This window comes from Hylobates moloch, unplaced genomic scaffold (assembly GCF_009828535.3).
Source record: "Hylobates moloch isolate HMO894 unplaced genomic scaffold, HMol_V3 SCAFFOLD_6, whole genome shotgun sequence".
NCBI classification, from domain to species: domain Eukaryota; kingdom Metazoa; phylum Chordata; class Mammalia; order Primates; family Hylobatidae; genus Hylobates; species Hylobates moloch.
Window position 1 is genome coordinate 21324820 of NW_026652281.1, and position 13418 is coordinate 21338237.

Consider the following 13418-nt stretch of genomic DNA (forward strand, 5'->3'; position numbering starts at 1 on the left):
GCACGTTCCAAAGTGGTTAATTACATTTTACCTGCCTAAATTATCTTGTTACTTTAATCAGATATGGTAATAATCTTCATTTCTTATCTCTGCTTGCTTCAGAACTGCTGATTCAATTACTCTCCCTTCTGTGTTAGTAATTGAAGATTTGGTCAAAGTGTGGTTTCTCTTCACTTGCACCTTCTTTGGAAGAAACCCCACTGAATGGAAAAACTCAAATTCACAGAATACAGAAAGAAGGTTAGGAGAAGGAATAGATAATTTCTAGAGTTATTCATTTTCCAAAAAGACACTGTATAGAGTTCCTTTAATCATAAACACCCCTTGAGTATTTTAAATGATTTCATTTTCTTTAATTTCATTTTATGTACAATTTCTTAGAATCACAATTGCTGCATTAAAACAAGGCACATCTCTATTTCAAAATAAATATTCAGATATCAATTGGGATGCAGCTAGAAGCCATTGATGGAAGTATTTTTGTTTAGTGCTTCTCGAACTTGAATATGCAGAAAAATCTCCCTGGGATCTTGTTAAAATGCAGATTTTGATTTAGTAGGTCTGGGGTGGGACCTGAGAGTCTGTATTTCCAACAAGTTCATGCCTCAGCTCTGCCAACCAGTCTGAGAAGTAACCTCCAGGTGATTGCATGGTTCTGAGCCATTGGGTACAGGTGGTTTTGAGCATAAGAAGAGCTTAAAATAAGCCCTACTACCAGAATTACGCCCTTGGAGCTCATCTTCCTCTCCCCGTTTCAGTTCAAGCCCATTTACATTTTTGAAAATACTAGATGAACCGGTCACCTGTGCCTTTATTTGATCATTTTAATTTATCTTCTTTTTTTATTATTATACTTTAGGTTTTAGGGTACATGTCTGGAAAACATCATTCTCAGTAAACTATCGCAAGGACAAAAAACCAAACACCGCATGTTCTCACTCATAGGTGGGAATTGAACAATTTATCTTCTATACTGGTCCCCATTCTTACCAAAACAATTCTACTTTCTTTTACCTTTCTTCTAGAAATCATTATCTAGCCTTACAACAGAAAATTTATCAATAAGAAGATTATAGCTGTCAACTCTTCTTCCTGGTAGTACATTTAAAAAAAAAATGGAAGTTTTTTTCATCATTTTCCTATTTGTTCACATTCAATTTCCCTGCCCCTTAGTGAGCATTTTAGAGTTTGCACTAATCACTTGCACAGTTGTTGGGTTCTATTAGGTTTAGAGATTAATGTGCCCCTTGTCTATCTGTCTTTCTCACTCTCCATGCCCCTCCCACATTGATGTACATATTTAGTCATTTTGTTTCCTATCAGAAGATGAACTCACTCATTCAACAATTTATTAAACACATGCCACATGCAAGGCAGTGTTTTAGACAGTGGGAATTATCAGTGGTGAGCCAGACAATGCACTTATGCATTGGCAGCTCTGGTCAACTGATGACCAGGGAAGCAGGACAAAATGTGTATTTATAAGTGGGTGCTGGATTATTTGAAGCCTTGAAATTGTTTTCTCTCTCTCTCTCTCTTTCCCTTTTTTTTTTTTTTTTTTTTTTGAGGCAGGGTCTCGCTCTGTCACCCAGGCTGGAGTGCAGTGGCATGATCTCAGCTCACTACAGCCTCCACCTCCTGAGTTCAAGTGATTCTTGTGCCTCAGCATCCCGAGTAGCTGGATTACAGGCATGCGCCACCACACTCGGCTTTTTATATTTTTAGTAGAGATGGGGCTTTGCCATTTTGGCCATGCTGGTCTCGAAATCCTGGCCTAAAGTGATCTATCTGCCTTGGCCTCCCAACGTGCTGGGATTACAGGCTTGAGCCACTGCACCCAGCCTTTTTTTCTCTTATAGTCTTTCCCTCAGAGAGTTCATCTGTTCACATCTCACATCTCATCATGCTGGATATTCCCAAATCTATATTCCCAAATACTTCCAGGCCCATATTTTAAATTGATTTTATAAACCCAACATGGCAAACCCACGCTAACCCCTTCCCTTTCAAATCAACTCTCTTTCTTTTATTTTTCCATATGCGCAATGACATCCGGATTACTTCACACAGCAAGTTCTAAATACTGGTCTTCTCTGCCTCCTTCACTTCCTCAGTCAATGTATTATCAAGATCTGTTGATTCTTATTTCACAGCATCTCACAAACTTGACTTCTCCTCCCATCCCAAATCTATCATCCCTCCAAGAAGTTCAACCACCAATGGTCTCTTCCTTTACTAAATTTGACCTGTACCCATTGATGTAGCCACTGATTCATTACTTTAATAAGTATTTATTATATATTTTATTGATGAAATGCTTTATGGGAGGTGCTGTAAATATTATAAAGAGGACTAATCGGAAGTCCTTCTGCTTAAATTCTGTATAATGTAGTTAATACCACAAATATATAGAACTTTATTATATACATATATTCTCTCTGCAGCTTAAAGTTTCATAATAATGTATAACTCCATTGACTACTCAGGTAATTGTGTTTTAATTACCCTGCTTGTAACACTACCAATGGAGGTAGGGATAAGCCCTTACCAAAAATAATACTGAGTGAGAAACCAGCGTGTCCCCAGAATAATACCACTGCTGTGCTTGAGAGGCTCTGGGCTTTATGCGTCCTAACAGTGGGGGACAAAGGTGATTAGAATGTGTGCTCGGTGGTTTGCTAATCAGGGTGCTGAAGATCAAGAGTTTGATATAATTGTACTTACAGCTATTAAAAATACATATTACCCTCCAGTACTTAACATCTTCTCTTTGTTTAAAACACTTGCATTTACACTTTTTGGGTAAAGATAATTTCTGGGAAATTCAAGTAGCACATTAGAGGAGAGCCAACTGGACTTGATTGTACTGCAATATCGCCGGATGGGTTTGTACTATTTTTGTGTTCCAAAGGGACTATAAAGTCCTGGAAGATGACCTACGGTTTTGTACTTTCTACTGCAAATTGCTCATATCTGGACATTACATCATCTGCCTTCACACAACCACACCTTCCTCCAATACGGTACTAACTCTGCTCTGGTTGTGCACAGTTCTCGGTGGTCCGCATGGCACTGATTTCAAACTGCCAAGCTGCCTCCCCTTCCAAGATCCCCTTCCAATCATTGCAACCCACTCATCTTATTCAATTCTTCAAGAGCATCTCAGGGGACACTACCTCTATGCAGCCTTGCCAGTTTACACCAAATTCAGGTCTCCGTTTTCAAGCCATCTACAGCAAAATTCTTTTAAATCCCATATATTTCAATACTTCAGTATATTATCTCATGCTCCTTTCCACTTCTCACTCATGGGTTCCCATGCATAAGTCCAGCTCCCCAAAATTAATGCAAATTCAAATCAGAGACGAGACCTTAGGAAGATCTTTTAATTGCGCCATTAATGTCTTCCCTGAATCTTACAATTGCACCTGCATTAGAATTAGATATATCAAGATTTTTTTCACATAATATATACTCTATAAGACCAAGGTGACTAATACTACCTAATTTGCTAGCTCTGACTAATGATTTTTACATAAAAGTAATTTCACAATCTCTTCACAAATTCTAATTTTATACATCTGACTGATAATTATAGTCAATAAGGGAACTTCTCAGCAATTCTTTGTCAGGCTCCTTTCAGAACCATTACCTTTCCCAGTGGCTACACACATTAGGGTCTTCGAGATTCAGAGGCGATGCTGTCCCAATCCAGTGGCATAACAATAAACAAATAAAGCTCAGGCATGAGTTCAAAGAAATAACCATTTTTTTCTGAAGAACAACCTACAAGAAAAAAAAATCCCAATTAGAAATGCATTGAAATGACTTACACAGAATTCTTTTCAGTACAGCAACCACCAGGTACCAGTTGTCACTGGGGCTGAAATGTGCATAACAAGCCATGTATTTCAATAGCCAGGTCACCAAATTCCGTGGTCCAGGAGAGAGGGGTGTTTCTTATGTTGTGCAGGGTGGCTACTATTTTGTAAATTACTAAAATATGCAAATCATCATCAATTGCCACAAGAACAAAAGCCCTCCTCATTTACGCCAGCCAATATTAAAGAAATCTACCAGAACAATTCAGAGCAACACAAGCCTCCACATTCTCTCACCTGGCATATTTCCCTTCTAGAAGAGGAGGGCACACAGAGGTATCTGGCCTCATTTGTTCCAGAAAATAAATGATGAAACAGAAGCTCCATCGAATCAAGAGAGAGGTACCTCAGGCTCAAACTGAGATTCAGTCAATAAGTCACTCAATGCACTGAATGCCTGCTCCATCCTAGTCATCATGCAAAGGCTGGATATAAAACACAGAACCAGTCCCTATCTCTGCCCATTAAGATACTTATGATTTAGTAATCATGACATAAGTTTCTTAAACATAGTGCTTCAATTTCTCCATCTGCTGAATAGAAATGAAACCAAACATCTCACAGGGGTTTCTAAAAACTAGATTATACATAGAAAAACATGTAAAGCTGTTTGCAGGTCGATGTTAGAGAAAATGAACCTAAAGACCGTAAAGTAACATATTTAAAAGTTTGGAAAATAGATAGGCTGGCAAAGGAGATAGAAGAGGGTGAATGTTCCAGGCAGAGGGATCCACACGTAAGGGAGGGCCAGGTGCATTTAGGGACTTCAAGTTAATTCATGGCAAGAGAAAGGGGACAGCTGGGGAAAGAGACAGAGGGTGAGTCGTGATGGGTTTCATAAGCCATTGTGCAGTAGGGAACTTCATCCAAGGATAACATGGAGCTAGTAAATGGTGCAGAGTGGCATTAGAAGAATGACTCTAGCTGCAAGGGGAGGCTCTTGGAGGGAGGCCAGGTGAGACACGACTGTGAACAGATCAAGGCAGCAGCAATGGGGTTGCAGGAAGTGGAGTGGCTCTGGGAGATTTTTAGGATGCAGAATCGACAGGACTTGGCTATTGAACATGGATTAAGGGAGGGGAGAAGCTTCTGGTTTAGCCCCTTGTGGGGATTGTTAGCCCCTCACTGAGATGGGACTCACAGAAGTCCTCCTCTGGGGAGGGGAAGCTTTGGGTTCAGTTTTAGATATGTCAAGTTGAAGGTTCCTCTGATATCATCAAGCAAAGCCACCTACAAGCATTTATTGAACACATACGATGTGCTAGGACCCGCGCCAGGCCCGGGTCTGTAACACCTGTAATGGTTTGCACCTGAGAATCACACGCACTCCTGCAGCCTCTGGAATTTAGTAAGAAGGAAAAGTTTAATTGTCATACTATGTCATCTAATCATTATAAAAATGGATACAATATTAGAAATCACTGATCCATTTCTTAATTACAAACAAAATAAGTACCAACCTGCTTGTTGGTAAACTAGTGAAACTGGTAATAATGAGCCAGATTATTTGAGCAAAGCAGTGATTTTCTGGGTGGGAGCTGGCATTTTAAGAAGTTATACTGGCCGGGTGCGGTGGCTCACGCTTGTAATCCCAGCACTTTGGGAGGCCAAGGCGGGCGGATCACGAGGTCAGGAGATCGAGACCACGGTGAAACCCCGTCTCTACTAAAAACACAAAAAATTAGCAGGGCGTGGTGGCGGGCGCCTGTAGTCCCAGCTACTCGGAGAGGCTGAGGCAGGAGAATGGCGTGAACCCCGGAGGCGGAGCTTGCAGTGAGCCGAGATTGCGCCACTGCACTCCAGCCTGGGCGACAGAGCGAGACTCTGTCTCAGAAAAAAAAAAAAAAAAAAAAGAAGTTATACTAATTTTCCACACCAAGAAGTTTTTAATATTTGGGAACCAAATGTATTGAATAATGCTTGAAAAGACAAATTTATCTTAAAACAAACAAACAACAATAACAGCAAAAAAACAACTTTAGGAAATAGTTTATCATTCAAATTCAGGACAGATCAAATGAGGAAATATTAAATTCTTCAAAATCAAGATTGTTTAAGTATACTGTGACAAGTTACCTATTGCTGACTCAACAAAGGCTAAAAGAAAATGTTTGACTTGGAATAAGGAAAAAAAATCATGAATTTGTAGTATAATTAAAAGATATTGTGTAAGCCATTAAAGAAGCTGTAAAATCTTAAAAAGGATATTTCAATGGTCACTAAATAATTCCAATAGATAAAGTGTAAATAGGTAACCAAAATTAACTTATAGATTAATTCAAATTATTGACATTTCTCACATGCATCATGAAGTTGTAAAATCTGAAGCTTAACATTATATACAGAAGCTATTTCATTTAAGGGGAATGAATAAAAAATGATGATGATGATAATAATAAACAATAACAGCTAACATTTCCTGACCGATTACTGTGTGCCAGACACAGTACTGAGCCATTTATGTGAATTATCTATGTAATCCTTACAGCAACTTAACTAAGAAGTAACAGTTTTTATTGTCCCTGTTTTACAGTTGAAGCCATGTAATGTTTCAGCTAGTGTTTTCCTCATCCATCCAAAAAATCTTTAATATATTTGGCTGTAACAAATGAGCATGGCAATTATTTCCTTGTCTCATTGCTTTATCTATGTGAGGAGAAGTAATTCCTTTCAATGAAGTGTGAAATGTGTTTAGCTTTCATTCTTTCCTCAAAGACATGAAGGCTGGTAAGCAGTAACCTGCCATCTACTCATAAACAATTACCCCAAATGGGAAAGTTTATTTCCTGAGTCATCTCAGACTCAAGCCATCCATTTACCAATTAGAAATGTTTAGTCTGTAAAGTTAGAAATTGCCACAAGCCATGAATCAAAGTCCCAGAACAAGAAAGAGGTTGTGAGTTTTATTTTAATGTAAAAATATTGACACTAATCTTCTGGTTTCTCTTCTTGCTTTGTTCCTGATGCATTGCCCTGTGAAGAGGAGATAACAGAGAAAAACCAGAATTTGGCCACCTTCTAATTGCTTTGGAAGTTCAGTATACAGAAATATCAAACTGCATTGAGAAGTCACAGGTACCATTTTAGAAAGAAAAAAATCAGTACATTGAAAAATAAGTGTGTGTGTGTGTATATGTGTGGATATGTGTGTTTATTACTTGGTCTCTTTGTCCCAATACATTTTCCTAATTAAAATTAGAAAATTAACTGAGCTCTAGAATAGTCTGAAAAACCAAAAAGAATTGTTTGATCAAAAGGCAAGGATCATGCAAATTCACATAAGCTGGTTAAAACTGTTTGAGAAAATAACACAGATGTTATAGACGATGAGGAGAGAAGACATCTCACAAATATGCCAATAAGCTATAGAGAACTAAGAAACACAGCATTTCTCTAAATTAGGAAACATGGATTGTCCTTTCATTCTATCTTGTTTAATAAAGGCACTGAGATGCAATCAAAATCAGAAGTTGATAGGACATTTAGGCCAGGCGTCATGGCTCACTCCTGTAATCCCAGCACTTTGGGAGGCTGAGGCAGGTGGATCACCTGAGGTCAGGAGTTTGAAACCACCCTGGCCAACATGGTGAAACCCGGTCTCTACTAAAAAATAGAAGAAATTAGCCAGGCACGCTGGCAGGTGCCTATAATCCCAGCTACTTGGGAGGCTGAGGCAGAAGAATTGCTTGAACCTGGGAGGCAGAGGCTGCAATGAGCCTAGATCGTGCCATTGCACTCCATCCTGGGCAACAGGAGCAAAACTCTAACTCAAAAAAAAAAAAAGAAAAGAAAAAAGAAATAGGGCATTCATTTACTTTTTCCCTATCTTCTTTGTTTTCTTCTATAGGTTTTGGTGAGTAAACATAGTGAGTACCCTTTTTCCACTATGCCTACTCTGAAGAAGGAAAGTCCAGTAAATTTATTCTTCCTCATTTATCTCTTCTATGCTGCATCATCCTGTCTTATAATTTTCCACTTCGGAATGCAAATGAAAACAAAATGCAATTTTTAAAAAATAGTATTATTTCAGTTGAAAACAAAGGCAATGCAGTGGTGATTTGCTTCATTAAGATAGACATTTTGAATACATTCAAATCTCTAAATTGGGTGTTGGTTACCCTCACCCACTCAGACTTCCTCTTCAAATAACTTTCCTTATGATTCCATTTAACAAAATTTAAAATGTAAAAAAAAAAGAGTCATTTGCATAAACCCCCTAGTGCCAAACTTGATTGCATTTCAGATCATTCACTTAATTATTATGGAAAAATCAAAACAAAATCAGTACAACTGATTAGCATTGCTAAAGTGCTCCTATTAGAAAGGGAAACAGCCCACAGAGTTAACTCTTGCTGCCTGTGTTTTGCAGCTCCACTTGGAAGGCAAGCTTTGCTTATTCTACCACAAAAGCCTCAATAAATAATCAGGATGAATAAAATCCTTACAATGGATGAGTTTTAGTTCTGATGATAAGCAGTAGTTTCTTTATCATTGAGTTAAAGAGAAATAAATAATGGGGTGTTGACTTACTAATTTATTTTTGAAACAACAGAAGGGAAAATTATTCCAGATGATTCCTTTTGGCTCCAAAATCTATTTTCTTCCTAGAATCAATTAAGTGCACACATAGAAATAACTTCGGTACCCTCAACCAGTTTTTTCTCAAGCTCATTTTCTGCTACTAAGATTCTCTCACATATCTCTAAGTTAAATTAAAACAAATTTATTGATTAAGAATAGCCACTTTTCAACAAGAGCCATCCATTTCACCTGACCACTCCATCGTGTTACCTATAAAGGATGTACTCACCCTTCCTCAAACTACTCAGAAAGGCTGGCAGAGGCAGTGTGCTAAGTTCTTCCTTGAGCTTTGAGGCCGTGAACAGAGAAGCAATGGCCCAGCTTCAGTGCATTAAAGATGTAGAATGAGTAACCCTTGCTGGTTGCCCTGAGAACAATCTCAGATGGGGACTTCCATGGAAATACTAGTTTGCTGATGAAAGGAATCCTTAAGGCATTAGCATGACCTCTGTTCACTGAGCAAGGCTAGTTATTCTAATAACATATTATTCAGGTATGACTATTCATTTCAAACAGTACAAGTGCTATATTTACTTTGTTTTGAGGGCCTCATGTCATTTTGCTAACATCAAACCCACAACAAACATATTCTAAATCAAATTAAATCATGTAATGGCAGAAACAGAGTATTCATTTAAGTTAAATGAGTGTGCCTACCAGCATTAATAAAAGAAAGACCAGGTGCGGTGGCTCACTCCCATAATCCTAATACTTTGGGAAGCCGAGGTAGGAGGATGACTTGAGCCCAGGAGTTTGCAACTAGCCTCAGCAACATAGCAAGACCACATCTCTAAAAAAAAAAAATTAGCCAGGCTTGGTGGCATGCACCTGTAGCCCCAGCTACTGAGAGGGGTGGAATATAGGGTGAGGTAGGAGGATCGCTTGAGCCTGGGAGGTCAAGGCTGCAGTGAGCTGTGATTGTGGCACTGCATTCCAGCTGGGTGGCAGAGCAAGTCCCTGTCTAAAAAAAACACATATATATATGTATACATATATATATATACACTCAAATCTGTTTATAAAATTATAATGGTTTTATAAACAAGCCCCCCCCCTCCACAAAAAAATCCCTAAACATTAGCATGAAGTGAATGTTTACTAATGGTTCTAATTCTTCGGGCACTTCACATCAAACAAAAACTGGGCAAGGCACTGACAATGTCCAGTGCTGAGCTATCCCGAAGGAGCTCACAGCCCCACATGGAAAATGGCCACAAACTGACCTATCCAATCAGCATGATGCACACCATGATTAAGACCAGAATAAGGTGCTATGGGAACAGAGATGTGGCCCTACCTACCTAAACAGCTAACCGCACAGTCATTATATAGGTGGTGTTAAGGGATAATTTGGGGAAGACCCTGGTAACTCACTCATCATCAGCTTTGGAAAATCCTCTACAATGTCTCTGTGAATCCATCACCCACAACATATGGGGGAAAAAATCTAAAAACAATACTCATTAAAGATCTAAGGGCAAGAAACTATGGCAACTCCTGTGACTTCTAAAGCACAGTCTCTGCCCATAATAGTTTAAAATCTACTAAGGAAAAAATTATAAACAAAATATGATTATTTGCCAAATGAGTCCATTTAGAGATGACTTGCCAGAGTTTTAAGAGGAAGGGAAGCCAACAAGAGCTATGAAGGCTCATGAAGAAAGTCAGACTTGAGCAGGGACTTGAAAAAGAAAGGAAACTAGAAATCACTGAGTGGCACCTCACACTAGCAATTAAACCTCACTGAGTCCACAGGAGAGGGTCTATTATCCCCATATAGGGAATACTGAGATTAAATGTCTCCCTGGAAGTCAGACAATCAGGTAAGAGCAGATATACGAACAGGCCGGGCTGATGGCGACAATGCCTGTGACCAGCCCTCAGCATCACACCTGGATAAAAGGAAGCTTCTGAGTAAATAAAAACTCAAGGAGGGGCCACAAGGCAAAGAGAAAGATAACAGCCAAGCCTCGAGGGTGGAGAGCAGAAGGTTTTATAACGGATTGTGAGAAGTAATCCTAGAAAGGAGGTTGGTGTTTGGTGGTGATAAAAGGCCTTCAGCACCAAGCTAAGGAATTCAGTTTAATTCTTTCTGTCTGCAGTAGAATCTACTTGAAGTCTTTGAGCAAGGGCATTATTTGATGAAAGAGGTGTTTGGGAGATTAACAGAGAAGGTGTGCAAAAACCAACCAAGGGACCAAATCCTTTGGAGGCAAAGACAGAGTGTGGAGGTTACTGCACTCACGTGTGAAGTGGAACGACCTTCCTAGGGTGGTAGCCTAGGAATTGGAAGTGTGCGAGAAACCAATGAGAGAAAGAATCAGCAGGACTGGGAGAAATAATATAAATTATGGTAGAGATCAAGGAGAGCTGTTTTGGGTTTAAAGCATTCTGAATCCCCTGGTTATATCTTCTGGGTTCAATCTACGTATTTCCTACTGAGAAAACAAGGTTACATCTCTTTTTTATTAGAAAAAGAAACTTCAAACACTACTTCTTGTTCCAAACTTTGATGAATAAAATCATGTTAATTTTTCCAAATTTGTCATAATCTGATACAGTTCAATAACATTCCTACTCATTCTTCTCAACCTTTAGAGTCTTAATTTTCCTGGCCTATCCACCAAAATCAAAAGCCCTCTTAGCATTTTTATAAAGTTCACTCTCTTTTTCAACGCTGCTACAGCAACCATAATTATACCCTATTATTGTAGCCTGCCTCCAAGATGGCCTCCAATGATCCCTGCCTGTGTAAGCCCCTCTCACAATGAATAAGTGGGTTTGTATAACCAATGGAATATTACAAAAATGATAAACTTCCAAATTAGATCATAAAAGGCACTGAAATTCCCATTTCACTTCTTTGAACACCACTTCACAGGAAGCCAGCTGCTACGATATTCGGATGCTCAAGAAGCCATGTGGAGAGACCAACACAGTAAGGAACTGAGACCTCCTGCTAACAGCTGTGTGAGTGATCCATCTTGGGACTGGATCCTCTAGCCCCTGTTAAACCTTTAGATGACTGCAGCCTTTGCTAACATACTTATTATAAACTCATGAGACCCTGAGCTAGAACCACCAGCTAAGCTACTCTCAACTTCCTAGCCCACAGAAACCGTGAGTGATAAATCTTTGTTGCTTTAGGCCACTAATTTTTGAGTTCATGTGAAGCAGCAATATATAACCAATATGCCTATATTTAAGTATGTCATACCAAAATTAGTTTTACTTCCAAAATACCTCCTAATGCCCATCATTTCATTGGCATCTTTAGTAGCATTAACATACAGAAGTAACCACCCGCAATGATTCTGAAATCCTTTCTCTACATTGTACCTCCTGGCAAGAGCTCATCATCTTCTAATCACAGTTTGAGTTACTTTGTGCCAAGAGGCATAACCTCACAATGCCTGTACTTTGAGGTACATCTGCTATTCTTCCACACAAGGCACTATCCCAGATTCTCTGGCCATTTAGGCATAGTCATCTAGCATGCGACTTGCTAGAAGAATTGACCTGCCTCATCATAACTTGGAGAGTTCATCATGTGCTGTGTGTAGGTCACTTATAAAATATTAAATAAATGAATTTCAGACTGTTCGCTGGGTTACTTTTTCATCTATAAATAAATGTTTCTTTTATTTTTCCGCACTTGGGCTACTTTTCTATGATTATCCCTGATCAGTAATATATAACAATTTAATTTTTTAAACTTTTTATTTTAAAATAATTTCAAATTTACTTGAAAGTTACAAAAATACCACAAAGAATGCCTGTGCATATATATATATATATATATGCAACGTGTGTGTTTGTGTGTGTGTATATATACATATACACATTATATTTTTTTGTAATCATTTAAGGGTAATTTCTGCACATCAGGCTCCTTTACTTCTAAATACTTCAATATGCATTTCCTAAGAATAAGGACATTTACTTGTATAATTATCACATAATGATACACAAAAAATTTAACATAATGCAATACTACCAATTTAATCCATAGACCTAATTCAAATTTCATCAGCTGTTGTAATCATGTGATTACTTTAACAATTTTTCACATGGACACTTTTCAAATGCTTTGCCAATGAACAAACATTTGTTATTTCAACCAGCAAACACTGGTGAAGGCCATGTTTGCCCTCAAAGAATTAACAATCTAACATGAGAGTAGTACCATGTAGATGGTAATGACAGGGCAATGTAAAATGTGATTAGGGTCAAAGGAGGATTACAAAACATGTATGGGCATTCAGAAAGTACTTACAACCGGTGAACGGGGATAACAGATAGCATTATTGAAGACTCCACAGAAAAGGTCTTTAAGAAACTTTTTGCTGGGTAGATGGAGCAGTATAGGCAGAGGAATCAGTAAGAGCGAAGGCAGGAGAAAGTGAGTGCTCAGAGGAAAGGCAAAGAGGCAGGATTGTGTGAAGCACAGTGTGAAAGTGAGTGGGAAAGGAAGTTTAGGGCCAGATCAGGAATGGCAATGAATACTATGGCTTGAGATTTACTCAAGGTGAAACACCCAAACACCTCAGGCAGTCCAACAGTGAAGGAATCTGAGAAAAATGACCCAGAAAATGGAACATGATCAACCCAGGAGGAAAAGAAGACTTAGGGCTTTTTTTTATTTTAACCAAAAACGCTTTTTTTTTTTTTTAACAAAAGCGCTAATTGAAGAAGCTGAAAGATTTCCAGTTTGACCAATCCTCTGATGAGACAAGCAGGGGAAAAAATCCAGTCATAATAGAATAAATGACAAAAGAAGGCAATTTCCTTGAGAAAAGACAAGTCAAATTATAATAAGGAGAAAGAGGAGCAAATATAATTCTCTGACATGTAGCAGGGTACTTGAGCATCATCAGAATCTTCAGTCTTTCCTTTCCCATGGTAGGGGGAGGACAGGGACACTGAGAGGAAGCCTGAGCACATCCTAATTCCCTC

General features: G+C 38.7%; 1 protein-coding gene across 1 annotated transcript in view; it reads right to left on the reverse strand.

Moving 5' to 3' along the window:
* MEGF10 (multiple EGF like domains 10) overlaps positions 1-13418 on the reverse strand; it is a 171908-nt gene that overhangs the window by 126506 nt on the left and 31984 nt on the right. The window contains exon 2 of the mRNA XM_032156537.2: positions 3653-3786. Within this exon, the coding sequence (XP_032012428.1) occupies positions 3653-3768 (116 nt within the window). The 5' untranslated portion in view covers positions 3769-3786. The remainder of the gene's footprint in view (positions 1-3652; positions 3787-13418) is intronic.